Raw genomic sequence first — 12832 nt, forward strand, 5'->3', positions numbered from 1 at the left:
GAGTTCCTTACAAACTTTTAATATTCTCATGTAACTATAATCACGAAAGACTTTTGAACAGAAGTACCTATACTAAGCGTAATTGTGTACAGCGCCATCTATCGGCAAATGGGCTAACTAATTTACGCTACCAGCATTTATGTTGGATCCGATGACAGATGCTATTTCCATACATTATTTAAATTTCGACTGGCATTTTCTTTCAACAATTGTCATCTTGGCTAGGCTCCCAGGTTCTTAAGTATGTAGAGTGCAAGTAATACTGGTCAAATGTTTTGTGAATCTATGGCCGTACACCGTGAAGGTTGAAAACAGTGTCGTGTGTCATTTAGTGGGACTAGTAGCGTGACTTAAAACGTTATTGTTATTATAAATATAAGGACGTACCTTTTGGCGAATAATATTAAGTGGGTACGACATACATTGACGTATATCTCGGGACTGGCCTTACGGGCAATAAAAATCGGGCCTGAATGGGGCAGCGGTGTGACACCGCTACAACGTGATTGGTTGATGAATTCGCCTTACGCGCGCCATTGGTCGCAACTAGTTGCGTTAGACTGCACGATTGGATCGAATTCGTGAGTGACACCGCAGAACTAAGTAGTATGTAGGTACCATTTTTAGTGCCCGTAAGGCCCGTCCCATATAAGTCATGGGTACATACTTGAACATATAGAATAACCGGCCAAGAGCATGTCGGGCCATGCTCATGCAAATAGGCCTTGAACGGGTGCTATTATAGTATCATATAGGTACATACATCAAGCAAGAGGTGAATTAGTATTTCTCTCTGTCACTCTAATTGCGCATTAGTTAGAGTAATAGAGAAAGATGCTCGTTTTTTTGAACTTCGGTGTTCACAGAAGGCCCCCAAAGCGCAACAACGCCTCGCACTTGGCCGGTTTTTAGGATTTAGGTTCTTACGCAATAAGCTATTTTTCACCACACCATCTGGTAAAGGCTCCCTTGATTGGTTAAAAACCGGTAGCAAAGTTGCATTTTATTCACACGTGAGGCAAAGTACTAATCAAATGTAAATTTTGAGTTGTTTTCTTGTAGAATTATTGACTTTTGAATGATAAATATTAACATTCATTTGGATTTGATTTTGTTTGATATATAATGATGTATAAGAATACAGTTCATATTTTCTTCGGGTTGGTGTGGTGAAAAATTTTGTGTTTCACTCGGGGACAAATCTTGTTTAACCCTCGTGCTTTGACACCCTCGCAACGCTCAAGATTAAATTTTTCGAACCACTCGCTACGCTCGCGGTTCAATTTTGGAATCTTTCGCTTGCTCGGGTATCAATATTAGCACGAGCGGTTAAACAATAAGTTTGCCCCCGTGTAAATCAAATAACTATTTATAATAGGTTAAAGTAACATTTATAACATATTACTTTCATTTATTCGTTAACTTTGTAAATTATTAAAAATGTGTGTGTGTGTGTGTTTTTACTTCTATGTTTTTGACATGTACGTTTACACCGTATTAAACAATCTTATCTTCTTATCTTTACTTGAAATAAAATTGATCTACAATATCCTGTGCGTGTAAATAAACTTCTCACATGTAAAGAAACGCATCAACTTTTTAATCTAGATAAATTTCTCTATGCTCACCATCCTAAAGTATTCCTGTGCACACGCATGCCATGTGCAGAAAGCAAAAAGCAAGACCACTCTGCCATCCATGATTAAAAAACTTAATTTTCAAATTACAACAACAACTTTCGTTCATAAATCATTTATGTTCATCAACACTACATTTAAAACTTTAATAGATGCGCGCGGCAATTTTGACACTTTAACTTTTTAATTTTCGTCGCGGGCTATGATTTTCGCGCGTTCAGCCAAGTTTTGGAGCGGATGGGTTTTCGTAACGGGTTTTTTGGTTAGAAAACTGTCTCGCATTATTTCTTGTCGTCGACTGGAGGCATATTTCCGTTGCTTTTGTTTTCTGCATGGTTTGGTGGGCACGAGGGAGTGGCGGGGAGCGAATACGGCTGCGGACGAGTCTTAAGACATGAAGTGTTTTGTCTAATCTAATCTAATCATTTTTAATATTTTTATACTAGGTACCGTTATTAATGGAAGGGTTTTTATAGAGTGATTTTGTTGTGAACACTGAAACAAATGTTAACCAAATTGCGAAAAAAAATCCCTTCTTCAATAACCCATTAACTAAATGATTCGTTAAAAATGTTTTTATTAAACAAAATTTTTTGAAGTCCATGTATAAAAACAGGGTTTAGCTCATACAACAAAAGTATAATATGTATGTATATATAACCTACCCAGAAAAACTTAGTAGTCCGCCGAAATAAGCGCAATTTTTTACATTGGTAGCCAAAGTAGTAGTAACATTTCGCCGAAAATTTAAAAAATAATTATACCTACTACGTCTCAAAAGATATCTCAAGACACATCCGTACTCTACAATGCTATGCGCGTGCGCCGGTCGTCGCGCCATCGCGTGCCTTACCGGCACGCGCCAAAGAATAAACGCCATAGATTAGACAGCGTGGCACGCTTTGCGATTTCGTCACGTCGCTACAACTACAAGTACCTACAAGTACATGCGGTCATGTCATCAGCTAATTATTTGGAAACTGTAGGCGCCAGTTCTTTTATGACACAATTTCTAATTAAAAAATCTATTAGAACTAAAAAAAGGGCTTAACCGTGACGTCACTGGTTCAGTTTTTATACAAATTCCATAGTGACTAATCGTTTTGAAAAAATCCAATAACAAGAAACAAAAATGTAAAAGTTAATTAGAAATATCTGGGAGACCAAGCTTTGCTCGGAAAACATACAAAGTTTCCCCAGCTAGATCGACTTTTCTCCCCGAAAACCTCCATATAGCAAATTTCATCGAAATCGTTAGAGCCGTTTCCGAGATCCTCAAAATATATGTTTTTGGGCAAAGGCCCAAAAATATATTTAACCTCGTAAGTCCCCGTGTACTTGTACAAATACAAATTAAATTCGAGTTTTGAACTCATATAGAAATAAAAAAAAAATCAAAATTCAAAAGCGCCAAAATTGCCCTGGGTCTTACGAGGATAAATATAAATAAATATACAAGAATTGCTCGTTTAAAGATGATTGACTACTCTACCGCGACTATTCTTTGGCATTATTTAAATGACGTCTATCATGTATTTGACGCTGGCAGTGAAGAACGAAGATTTATATTAGAGCGATAGATTTTCTTTTTTACTTGAATTCCAATTTAATTAACCTATCAAGTAATAGTACTTTATTATTACTTAATAATAATTTGTAAGATAAAAGATAAATAAAGTGAAAGAATTTGTAAATTATCTAACAGGTGATAGGTGATATGGGGCATTATCATGAAAAGGGACCTTTCTGTCGATGGCGCTTACGCCGCACAGCATCGCGCGGTATTGTATTTATATTAGAGCATCGTTAATAATGGCGTAAGCGCCATCGACAATAAGGTCCCTTTTCATAGATAACGTCACATATGTATAGGAGAAAACCAACATTTCATATAAGGTGTAGGGGGGCAATTTAGAATAGAATTTTAAACTAATCGAAATATCTTCATACCATATATGAAACTATGTCTAGATAGCGTAAACGATGTGTTGTGAGTGATTGTTAACTACAATATGTAAAACATGGACGATATTTCGATTAAGTAATTTAAATTATCCCGCAGTCTAAATAGCCCCCCTGCACTTTTAATTATTTATTGCAGGCCGCCTGCAAGTAACAAAAGTCTGTTTGTTTGTCATTATACTCATTATTATTTCGTTAGGATTTATGCCCCACTATCCTGTATTAGACCCCAACAGCAAAACGACACCTGTCCGGGTTGTTTTCGATGTAGGCGGTGTCATAAACAAAAAAAAAGTACTTAAATGGCGTTTTATAATTTATGAAGTGGTCAGATATCTTTGTAACGTTAGTAGGTACAATGCTACCCCCGACAAAGGAGACCGTTTTGAGGAATGTCCCCATTGGTGCTAGAAAGTCAAAAAAGGGGGTATGCTAAATTTTACAACTAATTCGAAGCACTATATTAAACTCGTACGCATCCTGGCCAGTGTAACATGAATATTGAGACAGGATTGGACAATAGTAACTCGAGCGTTCCGCTCCGAATCCTGCGCATTGTCTCATCGTCGTGTGCTCAGCACAGATCCATACTACAGCAGATATGCCACTTATCACCACTTCGTCCTCAGAAGTATCAGAACGACATCTGACTGATCTATAATTTTAACTAGAGACCCGCCCCGGCTTCGCACGGGTTAACAAATTATACATAAACCTTCCTCTTGAATCACTCTATCTATTAAAAAAACCGCATCATAATCCGTTGCGTAGTTTTAAAGATCTAAGCATTCATACAGACAAGACAGAGAGACAGCGAGAAACGACTTTGTTTTATACTATGTAGTGATAGTGAAGCAGAAACGTCTGCGAACGATGCTATTAAGCTTAGAATAAATTTAAAAGTGGAAAAATGACTGTCTTGGATGGGACTTGAACTCACGGCCTCTGAATCGATACTCCAGCGTTCAAGAAGTGTAACGCTCTTACGGTAGATATCGCTCGGGTCCCCTTGACCCATATGGTGGAAAGATTTGCTGGCTATGGATGAGATCTTGGTGGCTCAGATGGCAGAGCGATGGAAAGCAGCACCAGCGTCCTGGGCACCATGCCAAAGGGGTCCGATTTTTTTGATATATTTCTTGTTTATGTATGCACGTAATTAATATAGCACGTAATTTAAGTGTCATATCTGCAATAGTACCGTGTAATCTATAATGAGACTCGAGAAAGAACAATTATATAATATAATTGTTAAAGTGTTTTAATAAACCGAAAGGAATTTACGATAAGAATTCTAACCCATTCACTTTATTACAACTGAGCCCGTACCATGAGTCACTGACATGGTCAAAACTGAGATGTACCTACGCTATCGAAAACGTAAATTACTTTCTATACATCTCGCTCGCACTAATATGCGAGTACGAGCGAGATGCATAGAAAGTAAATTACATTCTCGATGGCGTTTATGTCAGTGCCAAACTGGTGGTAGCCACACTGGTAACAACTTGGTGAGAATAACCCAAAATTTTACGTAGATATAGTTGGTCAAACCAAATTGTCAGTAAATAAGAACAAAAACAACTATACTCATCCTTTTCTTTTGGGTGCTAGTACTAGTGTAAGACAAAGATAGTATGATTATCTCCGTCTATGTTTGAAATGAGACAGTCCTTTGACAAACTATAACATATAACTCAGAACGCCCATATGCTAATACGTGTTTAGTAATGGCTGGTAATTCCCCCGCTACATCTGTTATTTGTTTATTTTGTTTACCTTTTTAGTGAGAGCCAATGGCTTGTATACAGCAGTCGCGTGGACATAACCTCGAGCCGCCCAGTGGCCTACAAAAAGGTCCCCGTTCCATTGTAATTTGAATCGTATTGTAACAAGTCAAAATTGCATTTGTCTTGGCAAGTTTTGATATCCAAGCGGCTAGAGGATCAAGATTTTTCGTCTAAACAAAAAAAAACTATATTTTAATATTATAAGAATACCTAGTGGCTAAAACAATTTAAAAAAACAGAAATTCGGCACGGGTATTCAGTTAAACATAAGTCTGTGTTGTGATTGTAAGATTAATAACGTTTCTTATTAAATCTAACGATTAAATATCACTTTGTCAGAGTGTAGGATGAGTAAAATATCAGATACAGTGCATTTAGACGATATTCTGCTTAAATTCAGTGTGTTCGGACGTTACCATGCTGTAGCGTCAGTATGTCTGACCCTTGTTAATGTGTTCGAAATCATAGCCTACAATAATTATGTATTCATTACTGAGGAGGTCAAATACAGGTAAATATTACCACAAAGGTTGACTTTTAATAAATATGACTATTACAGTACACATGCCTACTTTCCCGAACTAGTGCGGGAAATAGCACTTTCCGTGCGTATGTCGAAAGTTTAAAGAGCCGTATGTCTTGTTCCTATTTACTAACAAATTGGTTTGACCTACCTACTATACTTTGGTTTTCTGTTTACCGTCTGAACCGGTTCAGATTGGATGACATCATTTGCAATTTCCTTTAACGTATGACGTAAGAGCTCGGCGTTGCAGACTTTTTCCTTGTACGATCGCGTTGTCCGATTTCTAAAAGATAAGATAAAAGATAGTTTATTTAAGTAGGCATATTACAATGCGCTTATGAATGTCAAATAAAGCTACACCGGCTCCAACCCTACACCTCTGCCTCGAGAAGATTTTAATCCCTCCTCAATTGGAGGGTATCCCAATATGGGACCGGCAACAAAAAGCATCTTTACATATTTTAGTCTCAAATAGATCTTAGGTAATAGTTATTTGTACAACAAGAGATCAAAGTTTGATATTTCTTCGAGTGCTTATTTTGAGTCCCGTGCAAGCGAAAGATTCTATAATAGATTCACGAGCGTAGCGAGTGAATCTAATTTAGAATCTTGAGCGTAGTAAGGGACTCAAAAGCGCACGAGATGTAAATAACTTTGATCTCGTGTAGTACACAACATTTTTCACCTCAGCAGTGAGAACATATTAGAGAACCCGAAAAATGTATTCCTTCTTCATCACTTACCTCTATTCACTCATGTTTTCTTAAGATATACCAACAATTAAATTTTCACCTCAGCAGCTTGAACAAGGGTACTTTGCTACTTAAAAACAGTGAGCAAAATCGAATTTTGCTCACTGAGTGAGCAAAATCGCATTTTGCTCATTTTGTCTCACTCAGTGAGCAAAATGCGATTTTGCTCACTGTTTTTAAGTAGCAAAGTACCCTTGTTCGAGCTGCTGAGGTGAAAAATAATATTCCGCCTGTAAGGGTCGAGCGCTAGAATTAGCTGTTTGATTTTCCTAACACAAAAGACGCGAACGAGTTAACCACCATACTCGTACAATTAAGTTTTTTTTAAATTGCAGATGCGTTTCTAATTCATATAATGAGTCCAATAGCAGCCAACACAACAGCTCGGTGTCTGGAGACTGCAGCGCAGACTCTTGCGCCCAGTGGGTTTATGATGACCCCCATAGTTTTGTCGCAGAGGTAGGTGAGAGAGACCTGATATTATGTGTGTGATAATATCAGGTTAAGGGCCGTCGCGCAACCATAACTGCGTTATGCCCATAGTGTGACTAATTTAGAAGATAGTGTTGGCAAAATGAGTAAAAATGCAACTTCGATATGATACGAGTATTATCACACACATAAAATCATTAACTTTGTAACGCAGAGAGTCCCATTGATATTGTAAATAATAAAGATGTTAAATAATAAATTAGATGTAATTTATTATGTAAAATATTGACAACGAACAAAAAAGACAGACAGTTAGGCATGACATTTTATAGAAGAGCATTTTAAAACACAATTTAAAAAACTAAGTATGAAATTACAGAATATAAACAAAATATGGCCAGTACTCTGGCGCCAAACTTCTTTTGACAATTCTAACAAGAGCCCACACTATAACGTCTCCCAAGCGTCGAAGTCCTTGAATTCTGAGGGGCTACCCCGAAAACCGAATTTCGCAAATTGCGGGCATTTTTCTCTGTCGCTCTAATTACGCCATTGAAGTAAAAGACAAAGATCCCCGCAATTTGCGAAATTCGGTTTTCGCGGTAGCCCCTCTGGTCCCAGATCGATGCAACGTTGACGCAACTGCGCAGCAACACTACCTATTTTCCTGATGACTAGACACTGACGCTCAAAAGACGCATGTGTGAGGTATCACTTGTCTCAGTGTTATAAAAACCTTGACATTCAAAGACATAGAGGCCAATTCTGATTTAAAAGTATGTTCTGACTGTGATCTTGTTTTGATACGCCCTTGAAGATAGCTCACGCTTGGGGCGAAATGAAGTGAAAGTCGCGCGCCAATCACCAAAAAGATCGTTAAAACCGTAATATAGTGTTAAAACTGTATTTGACTCCTTGTTCCCCCTGTTCAATATTAAGTCAGTGGCAGGCATGGCTCACTCCGCGATTTCGTCGCGTCGCAACAATTCCCTAAAAGTACATCCATCCCACACCAATTTTGGTAGCTAGCCATAAGCCGCGCGTGGCACTTACACCACCTAGCAGTCATATCTGTCGTAATAGACGAGTTTTGTTAGAGAGTGAATCTTCTGTACCTAGTACTATTATTTATTGTGTGTCATCCATGGTATAATAATATACTCCGCCTGGTACTCTCTTCCGAGATTCGCGAATGACCTAACTGTCACTTGCCTACGTCATCATGCTGTTTACAGGTTCTCAAACTTTAAAACGTGGGAGAATTTTAACCAACGGTGAAAATTATTTTAACCGCATTAATTTTAAGTTATTCATGTAGAAACATAGTAAAATAAAACAAATCTATTCGCTAGGTGCACGACTGGTGCTGCCCTCATTTTGGCAGACTTTCTACGTTAAATCTTATGGAGTAAAATTAGTTCAAGCGGCTGCCGCTAGTACTAATGGCGGCCATTCCATAAGATTACCTGTGTTTGTGACGATCAGCGCCACTTCCCCCTCCACCGACTTCGCACCTTGCCAATACTGCACTTTTCACTCCTACTCTTACAGTTCCGAATAGAGCAGCCAACCATTTTCGTAACAAAACATTAATTACCAAGCTTACGACGTGAAAAGTTTGGAAAACACTGCGACTGCTGACACTGAGCGAGAAGGAAATAACAATAAACACGCGTTCGACAAGGATGACGGTCAGGGACAAAATGGCGGATTGTCAAATGTGACAGCGCTATCCTGTGTTGCCAGTAGTGTAAACAGAATTACCCGAACGTCTGAAATTTCTTTCGTGAATCGGAAGATATTGCTAACGAATAATTAAAAATGACGTGTTATTGTAAAATTTAAGATAAAATACATATAAATGAAAATTATAAAATTATAAAGAAATATTTTAACTTATTAACCATAGATATAATGTACCCATGTAACATGTTATGTTGAAATAAAGTGGCAATGTTATTGTGACGTAGGCAAGTGACACTCTGAGAAGAGAAGACCATGTTTTATTAGACCATGGTGTCATCGGACTCATCGGCAAGTAGGGACTTTTTACATGTCTCAGTAGATTTTCTGTTACTTTATGTTACTCGTCCTGTTAACACTGCTTCAAGTTCTGATTAGAACCTCATATGCTTTTCTTTTCAGTTTTACCTGGCGTGCCAGGAATGGAAGCGGACTCTAGTGGGCAGCATGCACAGCTTCGGATGCATGCTGGGGCTGGTCATCGTAGGGCCACTGTCAGATAGGTAAATCATTTATCTTCTTCTTCTCAGCATACCCCAATTATCCGGACCCAATACCATCGGCGAAACGAAATCCCACAGACTTCGCTGGTTCGTTCGGTCACCTATTGAGAATGAAAGAGGACCGGGCTGCCAAGAGGGCGTACCTGGGAAAGACAGACTGGTGGCCGCCCGGTAGGTCGGCCCAGATACTGCTTGGGAGACAGTGTGGAAGCGGATCTGCGTCAGCTTCAAGCCGATAATTGGCAGAAAAGTGGTGTGCTGTTTCTGAGGCCAAGATCCTCTTTGGGTCGCTGAGCCGTAATAGTTAGTTAGTTTTTATCTGCGTCCACTGCTGAACTGCCTCTTTCATGGATTTCCATGTTGTTCTGTACGCGGCGGTTCTATCCCAGGTCGGCCCTGCCGTCTTTCTAATGTGCGACCATCTGGCTCGTGGTTTTCCGTCTCTTCGGCTTCCCAGTCGAGGAAATAATTTATAAATATACTCAAACACACCTAGTTTGTCAGGAAAAGGCGAGAAATTCAAACTTTCACAAGCTCTTTGATTCCAGGTTAGGACGGAAGACCTTGACGGTGACGACATGTGTACTAGGCAGTATGCTTGGCCTGGTGCGGAGTTTCACCTCAAGCTATTGGCTGTACGTGGCTCTCGAGTTCCTGGAGGCTGTGGTAGGAGATCCTACTTCATCGTCATTCACTCTGTGTATGTTGGTGGCCAATAAATTGGATTAAGAATAAGAAATGTTTATTAGCACAAAATAACACAAAATTAAAATTCATTTAGAACATAAATATTTGTGCCAAAAGGTGCTCACTCAGCTGCTTGTCACGTTGTGTATCACACATCGTGACGCTGATTTTCACTGAGGGCCTGGTAAACGACTAAAGCTAAAACTAGAACTGAAACTAATTAGGTGGCAGAACCAAAACAAGGATTCATCAGTGAACAAAAGTGAGAACAAAGAAATCAAAAAAAAAATTAGGATAAACTTTTCTTGTTACCTTTAAGCGGTTATTAGATCCACACTTGCAAAAGGGGTCCGATATCGGACCCGGTGACTTCTTGAGAGCGAGTCATCGGGACCCGTGCGCAAGTGCCCCTGCCACCTTGTGGATTTAATAAGCCCCTTACCTTGTACTAATATATAATCGGTACTTGTATATAATCCTCACATCATTCATTATACCTTTATTATTCCAGGTATAGAAATGGTGGCTACAGAAAAACGCGTTCTATACACCTCCATCAGCGGATTCGGCTACACGATCGGCGGAATCATGTACCCTTTACTCTACTGGCTCGTACCTTATTGGAGAAATTTCCTTCGGCTTGCCTACACACCTGGTCTTCTATTCATTTTCTACATTTATCTCATAGACGAAAGCCCTAGATGGCTATTAAATAAAGGGAAAAAGGAGGAAGCAGTGGCCATTATAGATGAAGCTGCTAAAACGAATAAGATGCAGTTAGAAATGGATCTAAATAAGATTTCGTATGAAGAAGAGAAAGGAGCAAAATTTTCTAAAGTTCTTCTTGACACTTTTAAATCTAAATCGCTGTTGCTGCGGTTTTTCGTTTGCTCTGCATGGTGGATAGCTTCGACATTTGTGTATCATGGACTGACGATCAATTCCATATTTTTACAAGGGAACAAGTATGTCAACTATGGTCTCATGTACATTGTAGATGTACCTGTGCTTGTTGCTGTGGTGTTTATCCTGAAAAGATTCAAGAGGAAGATGCCGTTGATATTTACGTTCGTCGCGTGCGCTGTTCTGTGTGTAGCTCAACCATTTGTTCCAAGCGGTAAGTTTATTGTAGGCTTAAGTTTATTGACTTAGGTTTTTGCCCAGGGGTCGGCCAATCACAACTCGCGGCTTTTTTGAAAATACAATACACTCAAAATAAAAAGATACCTACTTGGAGTTCCTCAGTTCCACAAAAGAACATTTACGGCTCTTTGAGATGAGATACCTTAAACTGGATATTTCTACTAGGGTTGGTTCTAAAGTGGAGTCCAGACGAGACAATTTTCCGCCAATCTGATGAAATTGTCCGATCGAATCAGGCCGTGCGGACGCAAGACAATTTGATTCCCCGATCAAATCAGCAGGTGCGGACACAAAAATGCCAATTTTCGAATTTTGGAATGCAAAGTGTATGTGTGGACGCTAGATGAGATTGGCGCCAATTTTTTTTCTGATCAAATCAGTCGATTTGCCCAGCCCGTCTGGACTCTACCCTCAAGAGTTCCGGTCCATGGCTAGCTAGTCCCAATCCCTTATTAATTAATTAGACAATTATGTGCAACTTATTTTCAGAACATCCCTGGCTCTCAATAACCGTGTACTTATCCGGCAAGCTGATGTCTTCCTTCTACCTGTCCATCACTTACATCTTCACGTCGGAGCTGTTTCCCACCAGCACGAGGAACTCCATGCACGCTCTGTGTTCCTCGGTGGGGAGGATAGGCTCCGTTATAGCTCCGCAGATGCCTTTACTGGTCAGTCCTACTTGCCCATTAACCTCGTGCCGCCCAATGTACATTAGGATGTACCTACACTCAGTTTCGATGGAATGTCATATCGAATTTCAAAAACCGGCCCACTGAGGCCGTGAGTTCAAATCTCACCCAAGACAGTAATTTTTCCACTTTTAAATTTATTCTAAGCTTAATAGCATCGTTCGCAGACGTTTCTGCTTGTTAAAAATTAAACTCAAACACTCACTTCTCATCTACTCAAAGGTTAACTGGAAGAAATCCCTTAAAGGGATAAGTTCGCCTTTGTACTGCCTATCCTGTGCCATAAATTTGTGTTTTGTGTTTTGTACAATAAAGAGTTTATACATACATGCTTATTTCTATGTTTGTCAGATGGCGTACTGGTCCGGGCTCCCTGCGGTCATCTTCGGCCTCGTGTCCCTGACGGCCGGCATGCTCACCCTGCTGGTGCCCGACACGGCCGAGGACTCACTACCAGATACCGTACATCAGGCAGAGAACATTGGAAAACTTGACGAAACCGAACTTTGATATACAAAATATCATTTCATTCATATTGCATCCCGACCAGGGATGTTGCGAATATCCGCATCCGCAACCGCGGAACTTCCGCATTATTTTCAACATCCGCATCTGAATCCGCATCCGCATAAAATCGATGCGGAGTTTAATGCGGATGCGGATGTGGAACAGGTCAGTACAGGAACGTCTTAGCATCGGCGTAAGTGCTAGACTGCTAGGTAATTTAATCATTAGCCAAAAAAAAACCTATTAGAAATGAGCAGTCAAGCGTGAGTGGGACTTAAATGTACGGAACCCTTGGAACGCGAGTCCGACTCGCACTTGGCCGGTTTTTTGAAATAAAAATGATTAAAATTTTATATTTGACGTTTTTTATGTACTCTTGACATCCGCATCCGCATCCGCGGATGTGATCCTTTAAAAATCCGCGGATGTCAAAAAATCGGCATCCGCAACATCCCTGA

At 39.6% G+C, this 12832-nt stretch overlaps 2 protein-coding genes across 2 annotated transcripts in view; one reads left to right on the forward strand and one right to left on the reverse strand.

Moving 5' to 3' along the window:
• Positions 1–1957, reverse strand: part of LOC134659280 (angiotensin-converting enzyme-like) — a 30263-nt gene extending 28306 nt beyond the window's left edge. Inside the window, exon 1 of the mRNA XM_063514933.1 lies at positions 1629–1957. Within this exon, the coding sequence (XP_063371003.1) occupies positions 1629–1700 (72 nt within the window). The 5' untranslated portion in view covers positions 1701–1957. The remainder of the gene's footprint in view (positions 1–1628) is intronic.
• A 3779-nt stretch (positions 1958–5736) lies between these two features.
• On the forward strand, positions 5737–12377 carry LOC134659070 (solute carrier family 22 member 1-like). The gene is made up of 7 exons (XM_063514676.1): positions 5737–5900; positions 7003–7126; positions 9245–9345; positions 9894–10045; positions 10544–11149; positions 11665–11846; positions 12219–12377. Exons 1-7 carry the CDS (start codon positions 5737–5739, stop codon positions 12375–12377), a joined length of 1488 nt encoding a protein of 495 aa, XP_063370746.1.
• The last annotated feature ends 455 nt before the right edge of the window (positions 12378–12832 follow it).

Source organism: Cydia amplana, chromosome 24, assembly GCF_948474715.1.
Source record: "Cydia amplana chromosome 24, ilCydAmpl1.1, whole genome shotgun sequence".
Lineage (NCBI taxonomy): Eukaryota > Metazoa > Arthropoda > Insecta > Lepidoptera > Tortricidae > Cydia > Cydia amplana.